This window comes from Scomber scombrus, chromosome 9, assembly GCF_963691925.1.
Source record: "Scomber scombrus chromosome 9, fScoSco1.1, whole genome shotgun sequence".
NCBI lineage: Eukaryota > Metazoa > Chordata > Actinopteri > Scombriformes > Scombridae > Scomber > Scomber scombrus.
This window is the reverse complement of record NC_084978.1, coordinates 7,480,921-7,502,752: the sequence shown is the minus strand read 5'-3', so window position 1 is coordinate 7,502,752 and position 21,832 is coordinate 7,480,921. Positions and strand designations below refer to the sequence as shown.

The following is a 21,832-nucleotide window of genomic DNA, read 5'->3' as shown; positions in this document are numbered from 1 at the left end:
ATAAGTTCCCCTAATTTTCATTCAGAGACAATGTTATAAGCATTTTTTTAAACTTAGTATTATTGTTTGCAATTACACAAAAGACACTGACAAAAACCAAAACAAATCTAAACTCTGAACTTACCAAAAGCTGTGTAAAACTCCTCTTTGGTCAGGTGCTCGTCATCATTGACGTCGTTGTACTTCAGCAGATCGAACAGCGTGCACTCTGAGATGTCCTTGGAAAAACCTTCTTGCTTGATGACCTTCAATGAGAAAGCAATAATGCTCAGTCACGGTCGACATTACTCTTACTGTAGGTTTAATTATACTTACTTTTCATTATTGTCTTTTACAGAGGTTCCCAAACTTCTTGAAAACACACTACCTTTCTACTCTTCTTAGTGATTTCTTTCATATGGCTCCTCTTCATGCCCACCCACAACACACATTAACAAGCAACCTTTTCAGCTATAAATTGACACCATGAATATTGTTTATATGACTTTATTTTACCTTGGTAACAAAATAAATAACATTGATGTAAAATATGTGACATACTGTATATACAGTAAACTAACATCAATATTTAGAGAAATGATATAGGAAAGTTGTCAATCATTCAAAAAAGAGTCACAGATTTTAATAATGATTTTGAACTAAAATAAATAATGAACACAAATCAGCATAAGATAAGCATGTTAATTAGTTCAATGCATCCTATTCATGTTTATAATGTCTCTAGTCTCATATGTGGCATAAGAGCATATTTAACAGGTTTTTTAATATGGTGATTTCTATATTTACAGTTTATTTATCCAATTTTGATATGTTTGAAAGTGACATATAACAATGTAACGATTTTGTTTTTGTTTTTTTATCTTCAAAGGGCGCCAGGGTGTAGCAGCACCCACTTTCTGTATGAAATATTATTGAACAATACTTGAATGTTTAAAACTAAAAGGTCAATGCAGTGATTAATGTCTAACAGATACATGCTCAACATTTGCAGTGTAGTATGTAATCCTGATGAAGACAGCTTTATTGAAATGTTGCTAACAAATTGTAAAAAGTACATCTCTTAAATGGAATGGAGTAAAAGTATAAATGTGTCCTTAGTTACTTTCCACTACTTCCAGCAACCTATTATGTACAGTCTACCATAAAAGTTCTGGATATAAATGAGTAATGAGTCAATGTTACATTCCCTATTTAAGCTCTGTGTTGACTGTCAAAGGTGATGAAACAAAACAATATTAGCTGTCAGTTTATTCTAGCATAAACTAGGACTCACTGAGGTTTTGTCACAATAAACGATGAAAGGGTCCCAAACACTGTGCAGGTTTTATCATCATTTTGCTAAAACATGATCCTATTCAACACCCTCTACATGGCAGTGGCAGCGCAACATCCATCATACTAGATCACCTGTCAAAATGCTGATCACAAGGGACTGCTTTATACATCATGCCTCGTCCATCGGATCAGCGCACTTCCCTTCCCAGACGACTTAACCAAAATTTAGTAGTGACCTGTAATGGCATATTTTTACTCCATCCCAGGTACACAGGAGGTAAAGAGTAAGACTGATGTTCACTAAAAGGTGCTGATTTGTCTTCCTTTAATTATTTTATCTTATTATTTATACTTAAACTAAAACTGACTTTACCAAAATTTAATTTGTGATTTAAATGCTATGTATTTTTCATGCTATGCGCTGAAATTCAACAATATGATTGATTCTCTGGTATTTTCTTTTGGCTTGCTTTGACTCATCATAATGTAGGTGGCCTCTGACAGGTTTTTAAGTGGTATATAGTGGAGTCACAGTCTTTGATACTTAAACTACATTCCCTAAATATTCCACCACAACGCCTTACTTCTCACACGCTAAACTTTAATTCCTGTGGATATCTCAGATTTTTGCTGTCACTTCTCTGTAGTGTCTGACTATTCAACCATATTAAAACAGGGCTACTGACATGCTCACTGGCTTTCAGCAGACCATGTGAGCTAAATGAACTGAGACACATCATTGATGATATAACCAGCTGTAATGTTTAATGAGATGCAGCTTCTGCATGTTTGAAATCAAAGCTTAATTTACACAACCAATGGAACATTGGTTGGTTAGTCAGACAGAACACCTATCTTGCAATTAGCAGTATCACCAAGTATTTATTACTTCATAAAACTGTAGACTAATTTCAGTAATTACGCAGGACGTATTATATGCCATTTCGTCTACATGTAATATATATGAAAAAACTGCACTGTACAATGGTCTATTTTCAGAGGGCGTTTGCAAGGTCTCACCTGCATGCCCTTCACTAGCAGAATACCACTGTTCCTATACAAAACCACATGACTCAGATCAGGCAAGACCAGTTTACTGACAACCATCGAAAACTCTTAGAAATATGTATATGTTATGTTTGTCTTCTTAGTCAACTTCTTTTGTTTCCCTACAATCAAATTAAGGTACTTGTGTCAAACTTCTAAGCACAAACATCTTATGCATTGATCATTTAAATGCTGAAGGGTTTTCTGTTTTGCTGATCTAGAGTGTGTGGCTCTACAGTATTGTTCCTCTTTTATTTTCAAAGATGTGCAAGCTCATTATTAGCTATTTCGGTCTTAATCAGGGCCTGATTTGTTCTGTGACCAGAAAGAGCAATAAGGCAAATACAAATCGTTTCTGTAATATTTCCAGATATGAATACTAGATTAACTATACCTATGTGGAGGGACAAAAAGAACAATCTTCCTTAAAGGCAAGACCTTGACATGTATTTTAGTTGTAATGTTTAAAATTGAAATACCTTTAAATGTGCAAAGTAAGACAAAGATAACAACTTTTACTACAGGTCTCTACTTCAACAAGATGATATAACTTTTGCATGACAAAATCACAGTTAGCAGACAGAGCAGTCATATCTTTACCTTTATGTTTTATTGTATTTTTTAGTCAAACTTACTGTACAAAACAGCTAGGATGGACAAGGGTAAAGCAAGGTCCATGGCTGACTGTTTGCCATCCTCAATATCTTTGGGGAAATTGCATAATTTCACACATTATGTCTTTGGTCAAGTGATAGATACAGGCAGTGCATGAAGAGATGAGTTTTGATTTGCCATTTCAAAAGGGCACCCAAGACTAAAAGGGCAGTGACAATTGCTCCCTGTGCCCCTTCTGGTGCACAATCTAGCAAGTCAAGCAAGCCAATGTGAGGGATTTCCATCTTAGAATTTCAAATTAGATCAGAGAATGCTCCAATTATAAAGGCCGCTTTAGGGCACAGGGTGACAGCCACGGTTTTGTACTTTCAACTGATGATAAGAGTGTGATTTGCTTGTGCAGTGCTCCTTTTGAGGGTTTGTTCACACCAAATTTAATTTGGATAAATCTTCTTTCACATTCATCTTTTGTCAATAAGGCAAAAACTCTGCAGTTTTAGCTTAAGCGACTGAGTTTAAGAAAACATACAGATTACCCTGACAATGCAATCAAAGCAATTCAAAACCTTTATGTATTGTGTATGATATATGAAACTCACCTCCTTTGGAGGGAAAGGGAAACTGTATTTTCCGAGCTATCAATTTCTCTGAAATTACATTCTGAAATGCAGCTGTGAGAACAGCTAATACACCAATATAAAAAACTCATTAAAGACCCAATCCATAATTACATTCAGGCGCCTTTATGTTGATGCACTGTCAACCCACAACTGACTTCGTTTATTAAGTGATTTATCAGATTGATGAAGCTATTTTGCTCTAAATGTATCATGGAATTATTTATTATTCTGTGACTAATATTTATTATGCTGGGAAAAGTCTGCAGAAAACTCAAAAGTTTTCTCAACATTTTTAGGCTGTAGATATATGTAAATATTGTAGTTTTGACAAACAAACAAAGCTGTTTTTTGAGTTGCAATGTGATAGCAACAAAAAATCTTAACATTATAATCTTGTTTTTGTAGATGAGTTGAATAGATAGATAAAAAGCCAGAAGACAAAAAACAAGAAGGCCATGAATGTATGCATGTATGCAAAAAACCCACAAGGGCCACCTGCAATCCATTGATATTATTTCCGACCATTCCAGAAATCTTCCCTTCTACTCTTTTCTGTAAGAATTTGGGTTGTGTTGCTGACACTGTATGAAAGCTGCCAACATTCCCATATGTGTGAATGATAAAAATGGGAGGAAGGTTAAAAGCAGCCCTTGAGAAATCCCTGAAAGAGCTTCTCCATCTGGATGTTAATTATTACTGACTAGCTTGTGTCACTCAAATACCTAAGGAGAGGTGGAGTGGTACTGCTTGGCCTGGAGTAGAATAAATGGTAACACCAATAAGATTGAAAATCTGTCCAGAGAAATATTCAGTAGATAAAAAGGGCATATTCAAATTCACATTCAGTGCAAACTGACAATATTATTCCATAAAACACAGCACAACATGGTTTGTTGACTATGCATTTCACTCACTGAGCTGTGATTCTCCCATGCTGGCACAGGCTACCATGTAAATGTAAAAACATGTAAAAATATGTTAATAATATGAAAATATGGCAAAAATATCACTGCTTTCAGGAGTTATTTGACTGTGCTGAACTCAAAACACTAAAAAAGGAAAAAAAATCAAATTAATCTAATGAGACCTTCCTATGAGGGAAGAGGGCACTGACAAAGCTAACCAAGGTGACCCATGTATAGATGGGATATCCTATTTGATCAGCAGGAAACTGACCTAAGAACAGAAACTGGCATCACAGTTTTGTAAACCTCCTCAGGTTGCTTACCCTTTCAATTATTCAAATACTTTCTATATTGAATCAGTCCTCAGGTACTGGGAGACGTTATTTGTTATGCACAGAATACATTCCTTTCTTTTGGCAGCTACAAAAAAAGCTCTTTTTTTTTTTTTTTTTTTTTTTTTTACAACCATCCCTCTTGGCAGTGCCGGTCAAAGACTGCTGCCTCCCATGAGCACAAGGCTCCTTTGACCCATATTGCTTTTCAAAAGATTTACCTAAAACCACGCAGAACAGCTACCAGAGGGAAGGGTAAGAGAAGTAAAATGGACACAATTATGGAATACATCAAAGCAGCTGGTTTAAACACATGAGCACACGTGTGGTTTCCTTTTAGATGGATATTTAAATAAAATGCATCTGCAGTTTTGACATACTTTGAGAGGTGTTGTGGAGTGTCTTTACAAAGGAAAGTCTCAGAACAAATACTAAGCAGGTTTTTGGTAATGCTTCATTTAATTTAACTAAAGTCCTAATATTTTTCCAAGATGCTTCCTGGAAGGAGTCATGTAATCTGGGACTAATTATAGCTAAAATGCATGCAGTGCTCAGTTAGACTTCAATTTAATCAATTTTAATTGAATGCCAAGCTGGTTTAGCTTTTAGTCAAGGCACAGTGAATATGCAAAATGTGCATGTTTAATACACTTAAAATAAAGTTTCAAATAATAAATGAATGATGAGTTTACTGTGGTTTAAACGAAGCAGCCCTTTCAAATTATTGCAACTGATTAAGTTACCTGTGAAAGTTCGCTGGCATCTATTTGACCGTTGTTATCAGCATCAAAACGTTTGAACATCATATCAACCAGTTGCTTCCTGACAGCCATGTTGTCCTTGTGGGCCCCGTGGACGTGAGACCCCATGTATCTTTTATCATGCAGATCCAGAATCTTGGTTTTCAGCCGACGGTAGTCACTCAATCTACAGTCATCGTCTGTGTAACAAAAGGACAAAGGAGAAGTGCAACGGTTAGGAAGACAAAATGAAAAATCATTAACTCACAACATCACAATTCTCAACACCCCTCCTGTAAGAGTTGAAAGGACGGTGTGATTTTGCTTTGTTTGACTAAAACGTTTAAATGTTAATAGGATGTCTAAAAGCAGGTATTTCATTAATAGCTAAAATACTCCCATGAAACCAGCACATGATTAAAAGCATTGGACTTATGATTTATAAACCTGGAAGCAATGTTTGAAATCTCAGCCAATTAGTACCTGTGAAAACAAAAAGTCCCCCCGAAGACTCCCATTATTAAACAATGAGCAGCTGTTTATATTCAGCTAAACCCAAATCTGTGCATGTCTATGATTGTCAGCAACACAATAAGAAATGCTAAGGATCATTTTCCCGAGGGGGAACACAAATGGTGACAGTCGGGCCGTGTTTCATTGCCACAAATTAAGGAAGCAGCAGCAGCAGCTGCCCCCCCCCCCCACATTCAACACAAAGAAACTGATGAACAAATCCATCACACAGGTGTCAAGAGCTAACCCTGACAGCACAGAAAACATGATGGTGTTGTATTTACAATCCGCCATCAAAGGCACCAGATCAAAGAAGTCAACTACGTGAAAGGTTCAGCAGAGTAGAGTCGAGGCAAAGAGAAAATAATGACTAGAACTAGCGGTTGACACATGTCACATCAACTTCTCATTGTTAGATCTGGAAGTGTTTCTCCTCTAATAACAGTTATATTAGCTGATGTCAACCAACCCACAAGAAAAACTTTATTGTACGCCGAGATGCTTTTAAAATCTCAGGGGAGGAAGGTGACATCTCTGCCACGTCGCACGGTGTGATCACCTACTTGGGAAAATATGGAATAATAGCTGCTGTGTGGCATCTTCAGCGAGACAAATGAACTTTGTTGGGGATGATCAGGCGAGAATGATTTAGCGAGTGTGCTAATGAGATCTCCACTCAGTAGAACCGGGTACTTGCTGAGAGCTGATGACTAGTTTAGCAAAATCAGAGCCACCCAAGAAACAAATGACATGTCATTAATGGCTGCATAGGCATCTCATTTTTGTCTTTTAAATGTCTTGGGGCATTCCTTCAGCCAAACAACTTGAGCAATCAGCGAGCATTTAAATAAGATGCTTGGTGGAATCCTGATGCTAACCATAATTTGGATATAAGAGGCTGAGAGGAGTTATCCTAACACTCTGCCAGTGATATCAAATAAGCTTCCACGGACGCCATCAAGTCATTTCCATGTAATTGTTGTACGACCTTGTAAAGTCCTGAGGAGTGGGAACTTAATTCCTAGCACCAAAGTATTTTGTATTGTGACTGAAAAGAAATGTGTGAGGTTGAGGAGGGGGATTTGTGCAGCTTTTTATATTACAGTTCATATTTTAACAAATAAAGAAAAACAAAGAATGATTGTAAACAAGAGAATTAACTATAAATGAAACTGTTTACACATGAGCGAGCTTATTATCTTTGAGCGATCGATACCCGTTTTTAGGGAGGAAACCAAAGCAAATGTCCAAACTCTTTTAGGCACAGATGAGTGGAGAAACCTAATGAATGCAGATGGCTCCATACAGGACACAAGAGGTCACTGAGATGTGTGAAAGAGATGAGTCTCACATTCTTTGGTCATCAGATTTCAAGCCAGTTACCTATAGGAGATTTTTGACTGATGATGTGATACACAGCGATCTCTACCATCATGAAAGCACCTAAATCTTTTTAAAGAATGGTGTTCATCTCTCAAACTTGCCAAGGAAGCTGTTCTGGTAGGTCATGGTGGCCCAACACCTTACTGAGATACTTTACGTCGGTTTTTTTCTTCTTTTTGTTTTTCTTTACCATCTGTAAATTTCAATTTTTTTTTAAAAAAGGGACTGTTTTTCTGGGCTGTAGAAAATGGAAATCTATTCTTGCAGTGCTTTGTTTTCTGACAACAACTTGGAGAACTGAGTAATTGAAACCTCACATAGCCAGGTGGAGAGAATTAAACATATAAGCAAGGAGCTCTGGAACAATGCCTCAGTTTGTTTTAGCAGGAACACCTGTCAGTTAGATGCAAACTGACTTGTTGACAGATGTTACAGCTGTATGCACAGTCTGAAGCTTCCTGCAACTAACAGGGTGTGAACAACATCAGTGGTGGCTGTCTTCTCTACCAGACACTGCAGGTAACTAACCAACTGGAGGATCTGTTTTGTTACAAAAAATCCTTTAGCTGTTTCAACAATAAGCAGAGCTGGTTAATTCTTGGGAATAGAACCAGCAAGTTTAATTATTGCCCTCGAAACTGCATCAGCTGTTAGATTGCAGACTGTGGCATGCTGCATATCATGGGACAGAGTCTGTTTTGACAAGCGTCACTGCCAGAGAAGCTGTCTTGGTCACAAAAGGCAGAATGAATAAAATATAAATGGCTGCTGGCATACCCAAGGGATATGAAGGTCAGCTGCGTCAAAGGAGCAAGTACTGGCAAATGCACACACACACACACACACACACACGCACGCACGCACGCACGCACGCACATGCATGAACACATGAATGCCACACACAAACATACTTACACATTTGAGCACACAAACTCCTGTGCACATACACATTCTCTAACATGCATTATCCACACCCTGAAGTATCCAATCAGTAACTGTCTACAAAGGAGAGTGTCAGCATTAATTAGACAATGGCTTCCATTGTGTTTCTCAAATGAAGTTAGCTAACATGCCATAGTCCTTTTTGTTGCACTTTCGAGTCCAATCCATTAAGTCACATTTAGATCTACAGATAAAACACAGGATTGGGATCTCCTCATCTACCCAAATGGCTTTCACACTGTTACTATTAGTGGGACACAGTGTAATGCAACCTGCCTACTTAGTCCATGTGATTGTCAGGGTAATCACTCCATTTAAAAAAGCAAGTTCAATTATTTTATTCATGATGGGTTTTTTATTTATTTAATACATATATATTGCTACCTGCTGAAGTTGAATGATTCCAATCATCCATCTAGATGAACCCGAATAAAAACTCATATTGTCAGCAGACAATCATCTGACATTTTGTATTCCGTTCTATTGCATAATGGTAACAAATCAATACAGTATAAAAAGATAGCAGGTGATGAGCACAGTTTTTCAAAATTATCTAACTGTGACAAATAAAGAAGAGTAACACATGCCTTGTCTCTTCAGCCTCATTTCTGCTCGCTGTACCAATGCTATTAGCTCTGGTGCCAAATGATAGCAGAGTCAGCTAAACTACTCCTACTGTGATCCAGTCTGATTGCTATTTGGCTGAGAGGCATCCTAGTGGGGCGGGAACACTTTAATTTCCATATTTTTATGGATCAATAAATTGAACTGTCAATCATAACCTTCTTGTATGTTTGGATTGTATTTTTTGGGGGGGCGGGGGAGGGGGTTTGGTGGTGTGCCATTATAAAGTTTTTACATTACAGATAATAAGAAAGATGTGTTTATGCAGGTGAGCTTGAATGTAGAATAACTGAGAAGATACCATGAATATTAAATGTGTATTAATACTATCAAATGTATAAATGTTTCATAATTCTTTCTTTTTTTTAAAGAAAGAAAGAAGATCGATTGATGAACAGGAACGACAATAACATGATGTATGCACATGCTCATTTCAAGTTTATTTTTCCTTATCCTTACATAAGAGTTTCATGTGTCTTCTCACACATTCAACACTACAAACAGATTGACCTTCATGGAAGCTGCACTCAAAAGATCCTGAGTCTTTCTACCGGCTATTACAATCTCATGAAGAATGGCGAACATTTTCATTTATGTTTGATGGTTCTTTCCCCTATGGTTAAAAAGACAGGAAGTAGATTTACATTCATCTGTGAACAGTCCCCTTTTTTATTACTGCAGTTTAATTACTAAATATGACCCAATCTTCCTTTTCCCCTGAGTAATCTAAAAACTTTCCTTTCAGAGTTGTCAGGAAGTCTGCTCATTTATAACACATACTAATGACAACAGTCCTTTTTTTTGCTGTATCCAATTACAAGCTGAGTAAACACCGTTGAAAGAGAGTTAACTGTGTCGCATGTAATAGATCCACGAACTGTAAGGCTCAACATTAATCGTGGATGAAACACACAACATTTTCCAAAGTGGAAGGGTTCCTTTTTGGCACAGTTTAGTAATACCACATGAAGGACAGAGTTGTCATAGTTTGCTTTACTATTTAGCTTCAACTGCTCAATGACCTTGTTTGTGACAAATGTTTGGTCACATGGGCTCCACATGTGGCAAGAGGCCGGCCAGGTTCCTCTGTGAAAAGCCATTGCTTCTAATTAATTGCCTTGAACTGTTCATATAATGTGGAGGTCAAGTCCCCACCAGGATGGAGATGCGTGTCAGAGTGAGAGGACTCATATGCGCCGTATCGATTGAAGACAAATGATTTATTTGATTAAAACCATTTATCAAAAAGAGAAACACGGCAGCAGAAGGCTGCTCTTGTGTAGGTAAAAAGCTTTGATATCAAAATGCAAAGACAAGAGTCGAAGAGGTTTACAGTTTACACTCTCACTTTTAAAGTGCAATTCATTTAATTACTGCTACACTTTTGCATGGAAGAATCTAGCTTTACCCATTTTTTTTTCAGGCTTTTGAAGTTACAAGGAATGGTAAATCATTATTTGTGGAGGGTAAAGGGAGTTGTTTAGAAGCCTCTGATTAATAAATAGTGTTTGAAGAATACTTGGAATGGTCCTTCAAATAGTGTGTTTTAAGTGGTACTGATGTAGGACAAGGGGCTCTGTTTTTTAAAGCAGCAAGTCTGGTGTAAGTGACGCTGGTATTTTCTTGACCTTGACATTCAAGCTTTGACCATATGTTTGGCATTTTTGTATTGTGGCGAATTGGTGAGAGGCACAAACAAGCGGGACATGAAATGGCACAGCATGAAAAGCTTGATTTTTGGTGTCTACACAGCCCATTTCAGCTGTGTCTCATTGGAAAATCTGCTGGAACAAATACAATTAAATTATGATCAATGAAGTGGTCTGCACTGGACTGGCCATTTCACTCCCTTTATGCACATAACTGACACCCAAAGTAATAAGTGTACTCTGTCTAAATAGACCAAATAGGCTCCAAATAGCTGCTGAAACACTCAATTTTTTTACATTGAAAGTGTGGAAAAGGTGTTAGAAGTCACACTGAGATAGATGTCAAGAAATCACACTTATTTCTGGCACCACATCATTCAGCTGGTAATTTGATTATTCTTTCAAGAGGCTCCAAACTAAAAGCTTTGAGAGAAAAAATGCGCAGCAAATATGAGAATAATGTCATAGATGTAAATAAACTTGAAACTCTAGACACATTTAAATAAAAAATAAAGCTTTAATGTGATTAAAGCAGGAACGTCAGTGCAGCAGTCTGCACTGATCTATAATTTAGCAGGTGATTCTTACAAGTATCTGTCATCCTGCTTTAAAATGCACAGAAGACTTCCCCTTCAGTTGGTTATATCCCTGCAGCCATTAAAACAGGGCCAGAATATGGCCCAAAGGTGGACTTTAACACTGTAATACAACTATGAGATTGAGAGTCCATTTGCAGAGGGCAGAGACCAAATTGAGGATTAAGAATTATCAAAGAAGCTACCAAGGTCATAATAAAAAGACCAGATAACTCAAAATTCAAGTAATTCAGAATTTAGCCATCACATTCAAGATAATATTTTCTTTGATTTGCCATTCTCAATGAAAAGTACTGCTGTGTAGTCCATGAATCACTTGTGCAACAAAGCCTATACAACAACAGCATGATGTGAAAAAACTTTAACTACCAGCAACCATTTAATCCATTCCATGTAATGTTTAAAAAATACATGTACAGCTAACATGACCATGTATGATTCACATTCTGCACATAACTATAAACTCTAGACTTTTAACACTGTCTACTCACTATATAATCCCAGCTGAAAGACCAGAATGACACTCTTGTCATGATAAAAAAAAAAGGATTGGGAATTGTGTATGAAGGTCTGCTTGTTTTCTTTGTTCTCTTTTATATGCCACTTTTTATACAGACATACCACCATAGACTATTATATAAACAGGGTGGACAAAAGTACAAGACAATAATAATATTATAACCTTATTACATTTTCAACCTTCATGAAGACAGGATTTGTTACAGGCCTGCTGGACTAGACTAGACTAGACTTGTATTATTAGTTTAAACTTGAAACTGAGTGTAAGATTAATGCAATTTCAAATCTGTCATGTCAGACAGAATAGCAAATCATATTGCAATAGTACATTGTATGAGAAATATTCCTAAATCTAACTTCAATGTGTACACAATGTGATTATGAAGATTATTTTTTGGGCATTTAGCCATTATTTGACAGTTAGTGGATAGAGACAGAAAACAGGGAGAGAGAGAGAGAGATAGAGCTATGACGTGCAACAAGGGTCCAATGACCATGAATTGAACCATGGACGCTGCCATTATGTGGTATGCGCATCAGTCCAGTCAGTAGGCCACCAGGACACAATATGATTTCTCAAGATGTGTGAAATCTGTTTACTGCTCATGTATGTGTGCCATTACACAATATGACTTAACATGGATCACGTTTAAGTTCACTGCTGAACCCGAGTTTAAGCAATTAGTCTCCCATCAATAAACAATGTCCACAACACTAGCTTAAGGGCACTTAAGTGAATCTTAAAAACATGTAAATTGTCTTTGTCATAAATAGGAAGAACAAAACTCTGCATGAAGACCAGAACATAATGACAGTCCTCTGGGTACAACAGCACCAATCAGCAGGGAGACTCTTGTACACCCTGTGATAGTGATAAACAAGCTAGATGAAGCATGAAGGCTAACAATGTTTGCTTTTAAGTATTTGTTGACTTATATAGCCTACACTTGTGAGAAATGGAATGGGTCACTGTGTTGTAGAATTTTTTGAATAGTGAAACATAATAACTCCTGCTCTCTAAGCAGCTGAAAAAAGCACCACTGTGCATCATGCATACTGTGCCAAGCAGTGCAGAGAAACCACTCTTGCATGAGCAATCACTATAAATCCAGGTGGCACTCATGAGAATCACAAGTTACTTTGTGAATCCAGAAACTGCACATAAAACAAACCAAAAAAATGTCCTAAACATGCAGATCTCTGTTCAAAGTTATTTCACACAGAGCTGAAAATACATACTAATCCTTCCTAGAATAGTCAGAGAGAAAAAAGCAGACCTTGCATGCTATCCCCTGTCATTAGGTCATGACCAAAGTGAACTCAACCCACTCCTCCTCCACCTGCCCCTTTAAAAGCACTACTGTTTTATTTAGATTAAGAAAGATGGTGGCTCAGCTGAATAGCTGCAGTCAACACTGCTGAAACTGTCCCATCTGTGCTCTCCCTAAGCGCTCCTGCCCCACCCAACTCCAGTTTTTCTATCTCCGTCTCCAGGGCCCTGAGTACTGCCACGGCTCACAATACATCAAGACAGCACAGCATGACAACTGGGTTACCCAAATCAGAGGTCACTGATTGCAATCTTTAACAGCAACTAGAGGTGTCACTGCCGTAACACCTGGCTGAATCTGAAATGGATATCTGGGCAGTAGGGCTGCAACCTCGTCACAGCCACTCTGCCCAGGATGAAACGAAGACAAAAAACTCACAGCAAACCCCAGGCACAGAGAGGAGACTACTAGTGAATAAATCATTCACTCTTTGATTTGTGTATGTATATAAGAGAGTGAAGATATACAATACTGAGATTTACAAGTTCATTCTTAACCTTGGAGACATCAGTTGAGAAAACAATCTCACCACAAGGTCCATTTGAAAGCTGTCCTGGATCTTTTGATCATATCATATAATCATCTGAAGACAGATGTGAAGCTTGTGGATGGTTTTAATTATTAAACTCATGCATAATAACTACTGATAACTAATGAGAGGCGAGAAGTCCTTTTTCCTAAGCAACAAAAACACCAAAATGAGCCTTTTATGATCTGCAATCTCTATTAGCCATGGTTTTGTTAAATTTAGACAACTTAATACTTGGTTACAATTAAGGAGGATGTGGTCACAGTTAGGAGAGGCAAACCACTTTCTACAATGTCAAAATTGGACGTATAACTACCCCGACATCTTATTTAAGAGGTTTTGCACCTTTGGTTCATACAGAGAACAGTGGGAGACTTTACTTTGTGTTTGCGAGGTTACTTTCTGGGTGTGTGGTAACAGCTCAAGACAGATTCCCTCCCCTCATTCAGTCTCTGTCACTACTGTTTCCTCCCTGGACGCAGGTATAATTCTTTCCCTCACATCTTTCATCAGGAGTGCTACTCTTCCTCATGTCTTAATCTTTGATGTATTACCCCTCGCACCCCTCCTCTCTCACCTTGAAGGCGATCATTATCATCCAGGAGACTTTAGTCGAACCTCAACCCACACACCCAACTCACCCCTCCCACCCATCCCACCTTCATCTTCTTCACCAGGCTCTGACAGAAGCCTCCAGAGGTGTTCTGAGCCTCTAAGTATCCTTATTAAAGAATATCAGCTTTGTACCATCTGCTACTATACACTACAATACCCCACAACTTTCACTTTTACTGGGATTTTGTTCTAATTCTGGTTTCTGGCTATGGTGACTATGTTGTGTGCGGTGTGTCCTGATGCATCGTATTAATTCAATTGAGTTAATGGGAACCTATGATTCATCTTGACTTCTCTGTTGTATTTACAGGGTGGTATAGCAATATTGTGAGCTGGAGCTCCAATTAAATGATTACAATGCATGCATTAGTGAGCAAGGCTGTAACAGAAACAGACTTCCAAACTTTTTAAAGCATTATTCATAAACCTCTCCTTTTTTTGTCTTTTTTTCACTGCTCTATAGGGAAAAAATTAACCCAACTTTTTAGGGTGCAGGTTTGTTAAACAGATTTTCAACCAAATGGCACCACACACCCAAAAGATAATGAGACAGAGTAAGACTGAGATAGAAACACAGTTGAAAGAAGAATGAGGAGAAGAGGAAGAGACAGCGAGAAGAGTGAGGCTTTGTTCACATCTCAAATCAGATCTCAGTAGAGTTGATTACTTAGATCTTACTCCTTCAGCGACAGGTCTTGTTGACATGATAGAGGACAGTGACCCAGGGGCTGAACACGCCCTAGGCCAAGGTATCAAATCAACAAAACAGTGCTGCAGGTCTATATTTGGATTATAGCAGACAGACAGGGGAATATTGTTTTATTCGGTGTTGTGCCAAATATTTTGAGATACTCTGTTTTTATAGTAACCGTAAGCTATTTTCGCATATGAACTCTGGAAAATGTCCAGAGAATCCAGATCTTGTCTGAAGTTGCCCTTTTACACATGTAGTACACAACAGTGAGACGCATTATTCACAAAAGGGTTCCATCAGAGATTAGGGTTGCAAAGAGGCTGAACATTTCTGATAGATTAACGGAAACTTTCCATGGGAAGTAAAACTGGGGAATTTTGGAAATATTCCAAGTTGGAAACTTTCCATGGGAATTATGGGAATATATAGGAATGTATGGGAATTTATGGGAATTAACAGGAATTATCGAGAATTAACTGGAAATTTGTCATAAGCAGACATGCATGCAAACTAATACTTTTTTTTATTTTTTTGAATGACATTTTGACTAAAGCCAAATGATTCGGACATTGCATTGCATGTGTGAAAGCAGCTTATAGAAACATTTGACAGATGTAAAGTTGGGGCATAAATGATGTCACTGGTTGATTTCAAGGACCAATGTGTAAGATTTTGTTGCATGTAGTGATAGGGTTGCAGATAGCAACCAAACATATACGCCTCTCCTCACCCTCCACATTCAAGCGTGTAGGAGAACCTACAGTGGCTACAAAACTCATGAGAAATGCGAAAGACCCTCTCTGCTGTGTTTGGTAAAAACATGGTTGTCTCTGCTCCCTATATAGATACAAAGGGTTCATTCTAACATATTGAAAACACAATTCTTATTTTTAGGAGATTATACACAAATTTAAACTATTCGATTTTTGCAATGTCCATTCCACTACATCTAACACATTAGTCCTTTGAGGTTATCTACTCTTCTAGGTCCTTTAAAGACTTAAAAGACAGTAGATAATGGTCGTCAAGTTGAATCAAGTCAATGAATGAAGAAAACACACTTTTTTAAGTCTCTGAAGACATGAAAGCAGACAGAAACTCTCTCTTTTTCTTGTATGAAATGAAATGAACTGTGCAGCAGAGACAGTGATAGTATATTTTCTGTCCGCTGATTTTCATACAAACAAGTAGATCAGTCTGACCACCAGCCTGACTGAATACTGATCCAGCATTCAGTGGCTGTAAGGCTGGTTGCTTAGGTAACGGGTTTCGAGAGGACTTTCTTGTCATAAGCTACCATAGCTAACAGGAAGAAAGCCCTGTAGAAGTTTTTTTTTCAGTCAGTATACTCAATGCAACTAAAATGTAGCATACACAGATATAAGTCATGTGTCATCAGACTTGCGTTACATTTTAATTTCCACTTTATATCAAAAATATGCACAAACTCTTTCCTTCTTTGAAGATCAACTACAAATTAACAGCACTTTTCCAACATGATTGAGCTTTCATTCCATCAACATAACATTATTAACAACGTGAGAAAAAAACATTTTTAGAACCAGTGAATTGATTCAGAATTGTAGAAGGGAAGAGCTGCGACTCCCCCGGGAATTGATTAGTTCCTCCACCCATACTGGCAGAAGTTGCAATTTATATTTTACCCTGATAGCATCTTTGTACTGGGACATTTGTTGCTTCTTTGACTCAGCGTATCAATGTTTATGAGTTTATTTGGTCTCCAAACAGCTTAGCCATTCGGTAATGCTTGCACTGCATGGATACATTTCTACCCTGCCATAAGTCTGTTTTGGAGTCCGAAGGAGTACACGACTCTATCCAGTTTTATGTAATGGCTAGTATTATAGTAAGACATTACTGGACACAAACACACCCACAGCCTCCTTGCAGATCCTTACACTGACTGCCAGTAACACTCTGATTATAACAATACCTCTTGAGTCCTGCTTTTAATCACACAGAGGGGTCACCATTAGGTTAAAAGACTATATTATCATCTATCTAGCCACTGGACTCATAGCTGGGAACCATAAAGAGTTGCACTCATAGATCTACTGCCCCATATATGGCATACTCTGGAGCCCTCATTGATCGGGTCATAAAACATTCAGGTTCACAAACAGGGATAGAAAGACTTTTGTCACAACATTCACTTGCCACTGTTTCAGCATCCACACAGATCTTTTTAAGACGTCTCAAAGTTCTGTCTGGTTGCATGCCAGTGCAATTGATATAACTGACTTAAATGACCAAATACGGCCAAAAATTAAGCAGCATTATGCAAGTATGCCTGTTTTGTTTTTTTGTTTGTTTGTTTTTCCTAATAGTGTGCTCAAAAAAAGTTACACATTTGGGATCTTCGGACCCTTGCAAGTTTATAAGATCATTTGGAGTCTCATAAGAAATATATAAGACTACTTTGACACATTTTCATTAATCATATATGTTTCTGTCTTTGTTGAAGTGCACCTGGGCCAACAGTAGGGAGGAATAACCAGGTCCAGGTCAGCTGGATTGTAAAGCATTTATTCTATGTCCAGAACATCAATTTTTCTTGCTGATGGTTTGTCAGGAATCGAAATGTTTTGTGATGTATGGCGTAATCTCCCGTATTGGCAGCCAGCTCAGTCATTTCAGCTTTTGACAGACTCTCATTCAAACTGATAGAGCCATGAGGGAAAAAAAACCTTGTCTAACTAAAATCAAAGATGAGCTTTTATGTGCAGAGCATTGTGTGTGCTGAACATTACATTTCCCGATTGAGAAAGGCAGAAAAACTATACAATTTCACCAAAAACGCATACATCTTATCGGTTTTATATACACTGAATTATGTATGACCACCGTAATATGGCATGATATTGGTCACGTAATATCCTATTTGATCCTATTTAAAAATGTTGGTATGTCACGTTGTGGTCTTGAGGATTGACTTATAAGTTCTGAAAGAAATGAAGAATAGCATATAAGTTTACATCTGCCACACATCTTGAGTCACAGTTTCTCAAATGATAAGACAATCTCCTCTAAAGGTTGACTTGCTCATTTGCTCTGGAGCTATCAACCATGCAGTTTTTGCCAGCAAATGCAGTTTACTCAGAATAATGGAAGGTGTAGTGCCATGGCAACAGAGCAAATGTGCTGATAAAGACTATGTGGTCAAAAGCTCCAAGAAAGGCAAGTAAGCACACTTTTAGTGGGCTTTCTTTGTAAACCGCACTTTCCAAGGTCAAAAATGAGCTGCCAAGCTCAACTCCAAAGTCCTATGACAACTGAACAAATGTCATGTATTGATGGAGACTTAATCTTTAATTACATAACGGTATATCTTTCCACTTTAAAACACACAGTTTTACAAAAAGCAAACAATTCGTAATACCATCTTAAGTCTCATGCATAAAAGATAACAGCTCCTGGTTTTGATAATATCTTTCTGCTCATGTGTACACTAATTGTTTGGAGCAGACTTTCACTAACTATAGAACATGACCTTCAAACTTGTGTTTCTTTTAATGTCATCTTTTTTCCCGCAATTCCCCCCTCCTTTTTTTTCCTCAAAAGAGATCCATAGCTGACTTTATTGCATTGTCCACCACCTGAAAATCAAGCACATTTGTCACGTCACTGGGTCAGATGGGTTGTTCTATACATAGAAGGAACAGCGCTTTGATATGAGAAGACACCCACAATCCTGTAAGCGGTCAGCCCTCTCCCCACCACACACTCTCTTCTCTCTCCATCTCTGTATCTGTGACTTACTCACAAGCACACAGCTCCGAGCAATGTTGGCAGCTATTGTTCTCTTTTATTTTACCAAATTGTTCAAAGGCTTCATATCCAGGATGGAGAAAGTGGGTGGAAACAAAAAAGATTGAGGGGGCAGAGAGCAATAAAATGAAAAGTTTTCAGGATAATGGCTTGCACAGGAATGGGGCTTTTAACCGATACTTTAATGGAAAGCCATCTTCTGCAGACTCCAAAAATGGTTTTGGAATCCATAAGTAAACACACTCGCAGCAGCCTTCAATTGGTCAATTCATCAAGTGTCCTGAGAGTTTTTCAGGGTTACACAAGTTCATGTACTTCACATGAGGTTTTAAAAGAAATAACAAGAGTTAAATAAATTCTTAATGTAAGCCATGTTTTCATTAAAATGTACATTTTACAGAAAAAAGTTGGGAAAGTCAACAATCACTGTCAGTGACCCCTCCAGTAGTACTCAATCCTACGGGTGGGGGAAAAAATCGATACAGTATAGAATCACGATATTTTGCATGGCAATATTGTATCGATACACAGACGCCAAGTATCAACCCTTTATTATAGGAATTGTAAATGGAAATTGAAGTTTTTTTTCTCCTTTGAGGACATAATTTGCAGGTGAAAAAAGGTAATGAATTGCAATATATCGCAGCATATTGCAATTTATTTAAAATCGCAATAATATTGTATCGTGACACAAGTATCGTGATAATATCGTATCGTGGAGCCTGTGGTGATTCCCACCCCTACTCAACCCGTGACTGCTCCAGTGGAATACAGTAGATTAGTAAAACTTGTAGTCCAAGATGTTATGAAAGCTGTGCATCTGTGTAGCAAAGTGTTACTGGAAAAAATATTATGTACTTAATGTATGTGTTACTTACAATGTTGACTTTTTCTGTAACTCGTGGGTGTAACTGCTCTTATCTTTTGTCAGAAATCCCTCTTTTGAACATCAATGAAATTATTATGCACTGTCAACGTCTTATTCAGCACTACAGGGGGGAAGGACATCAAACATCTTTAATTGGCTAATTTGTCATATGATTGTTTGGGATCCGTGCCCCAGTCCTCTGCACAAGCCTTTGATTGAATAATTGGCCATTTCAGGCACATAATGAACATGCAAATTAATATAGGATGCCTTGAAGCTGAGCAAGCTATAAATAAACCCATCGATCAAAGACACGATTTCCTTGTCTTGGAGTGTACAAACCTGCAGGGGTTTTGGCGGTGGCTTCATAGGATTGCACTGTACAAAAAATTATGCTAGACGGTACCTATTAGTTCCAACATATAAATAGATTTGCTGCGTCTGCAGGGTTGAGGTCCAATGTATTATGAAGATAATTAACAATATAATTTCATATTTTCTTCTAGCAGTCTGAGGTACTGTCAATCAAAAATAACTAATTCAAACATTTATTTTCAAAAGGAACACGTTTTTGATGTTTTGATATCAAAGCCGAGTGTGTTTTCCTTCAAATCAATGTTGCATAAAGTTTATATGTAATATTTATGATTTACTTGTGGTTATCTTTGAAGACATCAAAAAACAAACAAAAAAACAAAATTTTTTGACTGCAGTTGAACATAGTGTTTGTTTGAAAAGAATACAGGATATATTTTTTATTTATTTCACTATGAAAATGAAGTGAACTTAGATTGTTTTTGTCTTTTATGCTTTCAGGTTTCTTGCCACTCGCAATTTCATTGCATCCATGCTACTCTTCATTTTACAGCTCTGACACGGAAATCCCTCTTGAAGTTGGACCTCTTGGACTATAAAGGTTTTATTATTATTATTAGGGTTATGTATAGGATTTTCTTGTGTGTCTAATGGGTCTAAAACAGAACAGTTAATGGATAAGAGATTAGGTTATCTATTTTTGTTAAATATGTCTTACTTACAGTTGAAAGTATGTGGTTATTTCTTTCTGTAAATTCTCCTGAGACTGAGATGTGTGTAATAAAGGCCTAAATAAATAATCAAATTTACATTTCAGTATCTCTTGCACTATAAAGTGAGGCACAAATGCCCAGAGAACAGTGAAAAGTAGGTGGTGCTAATTGTTATTATAAATAGGTTAAATGAAGCCCCAGGTGTCTAGACTACCACTGAACACACATAGATAATAAAAAAATAGGGAGGTGCACAACCAAAAAATGAACACTGTATAAATTAGAAGCACTTTTGTGGAAAAATCCTCAAGGGTTTTGTTTTTCTTTGCTGAAAAAGCACTCCAATATATTCTTATTTATAGATGCACACAGAGAGATTGGATACTGAGACAAATGTAATCAAAATATTGATAACATGTTGCGCACTCACCCCAAACCTCATATTTTCAAGATCAATGGACCAAATGTAAACAGCTTCTTTTTTCAAATTGTGTTAGTTTGTCATCATACTGGCCAATATATTACACGTGGATATGACTTCTGTGAAAGTGATGAATTATTAAGAATTGATCATTAATGCTGTAATGCTGACAGACACAATGAGAGCTGAAACATACTCTGCAAAAAATCTACATAAATACAAATTTAACAAATAAAACATACAGATGCTTAAAATAATATTTTGTCTAGCTCGCTGCATGAACTATAATGTTGGTAATGTGGGTCAAGTAAGCAGTTTATAACGAAGTAGGGTAGTAGTGTGATTTTATCAACCTGGATGTTGTTTGAAGTAGATGTTGTAATTAAGCACCAATTAATAACAAGCCTCAAAGTGATGGTTGTTAAATTCTCCCACAATTCACTTTGCAACACTTGATGTAGTTGTTATCGCCCTGAGATCAAGTCAACACTATTCTATAAAATATCTGTAAGCACGTGGAAATCTCATTACGACGAGGAAAATAAATTACATGCACACATTAGATTTTTTTTGGGAACATATGTGAAGAATGACAAGAAAAGATCAAGATAGTGGCATTTAAGTCAGATGAGATTAAATTCACATCAGAAGTAGTGGTAGAAACCCCCATCTTGTTTATGTCAAGGGCACGCTGACAAGTGCGGATGAAATTAAAGTATGGGGTCATACCACAAAAGGCCAGTGTCCTTCACATCTCTTTGTCTCAGAACTGTGCCGTCATCATCATTATAACTACG

General features: G+C 37.4%; 1 protein-coding gene across 1 annotated transcript in view; it reads right to left on the bottom strand.

Annotated features, from left to right (window-relative positions):
* Positions 1 to 21,832, bottom strand: part of fstl5 (follistatin-like 5) — a 135,378-nt gene that overhangs the window by 71,946 nt on the left and 41,600 nt on the right. The window contains exons 4-5 of the mRNA XM_062425847.1: positions 5,538 to 5,734; positions 125 to 245 (exon numbers count right to left, since the gene is read on the bottom strand). Coding sequence (XP_062281831.1) covers positions 125 to 245; positions 5,538 to 5,734 — 318 coding nt within the window. The remainder of the gene's footprint in view (positions 1 to 124; positions 246 to 5,537; positions 5,735 to 21,832) is intronic.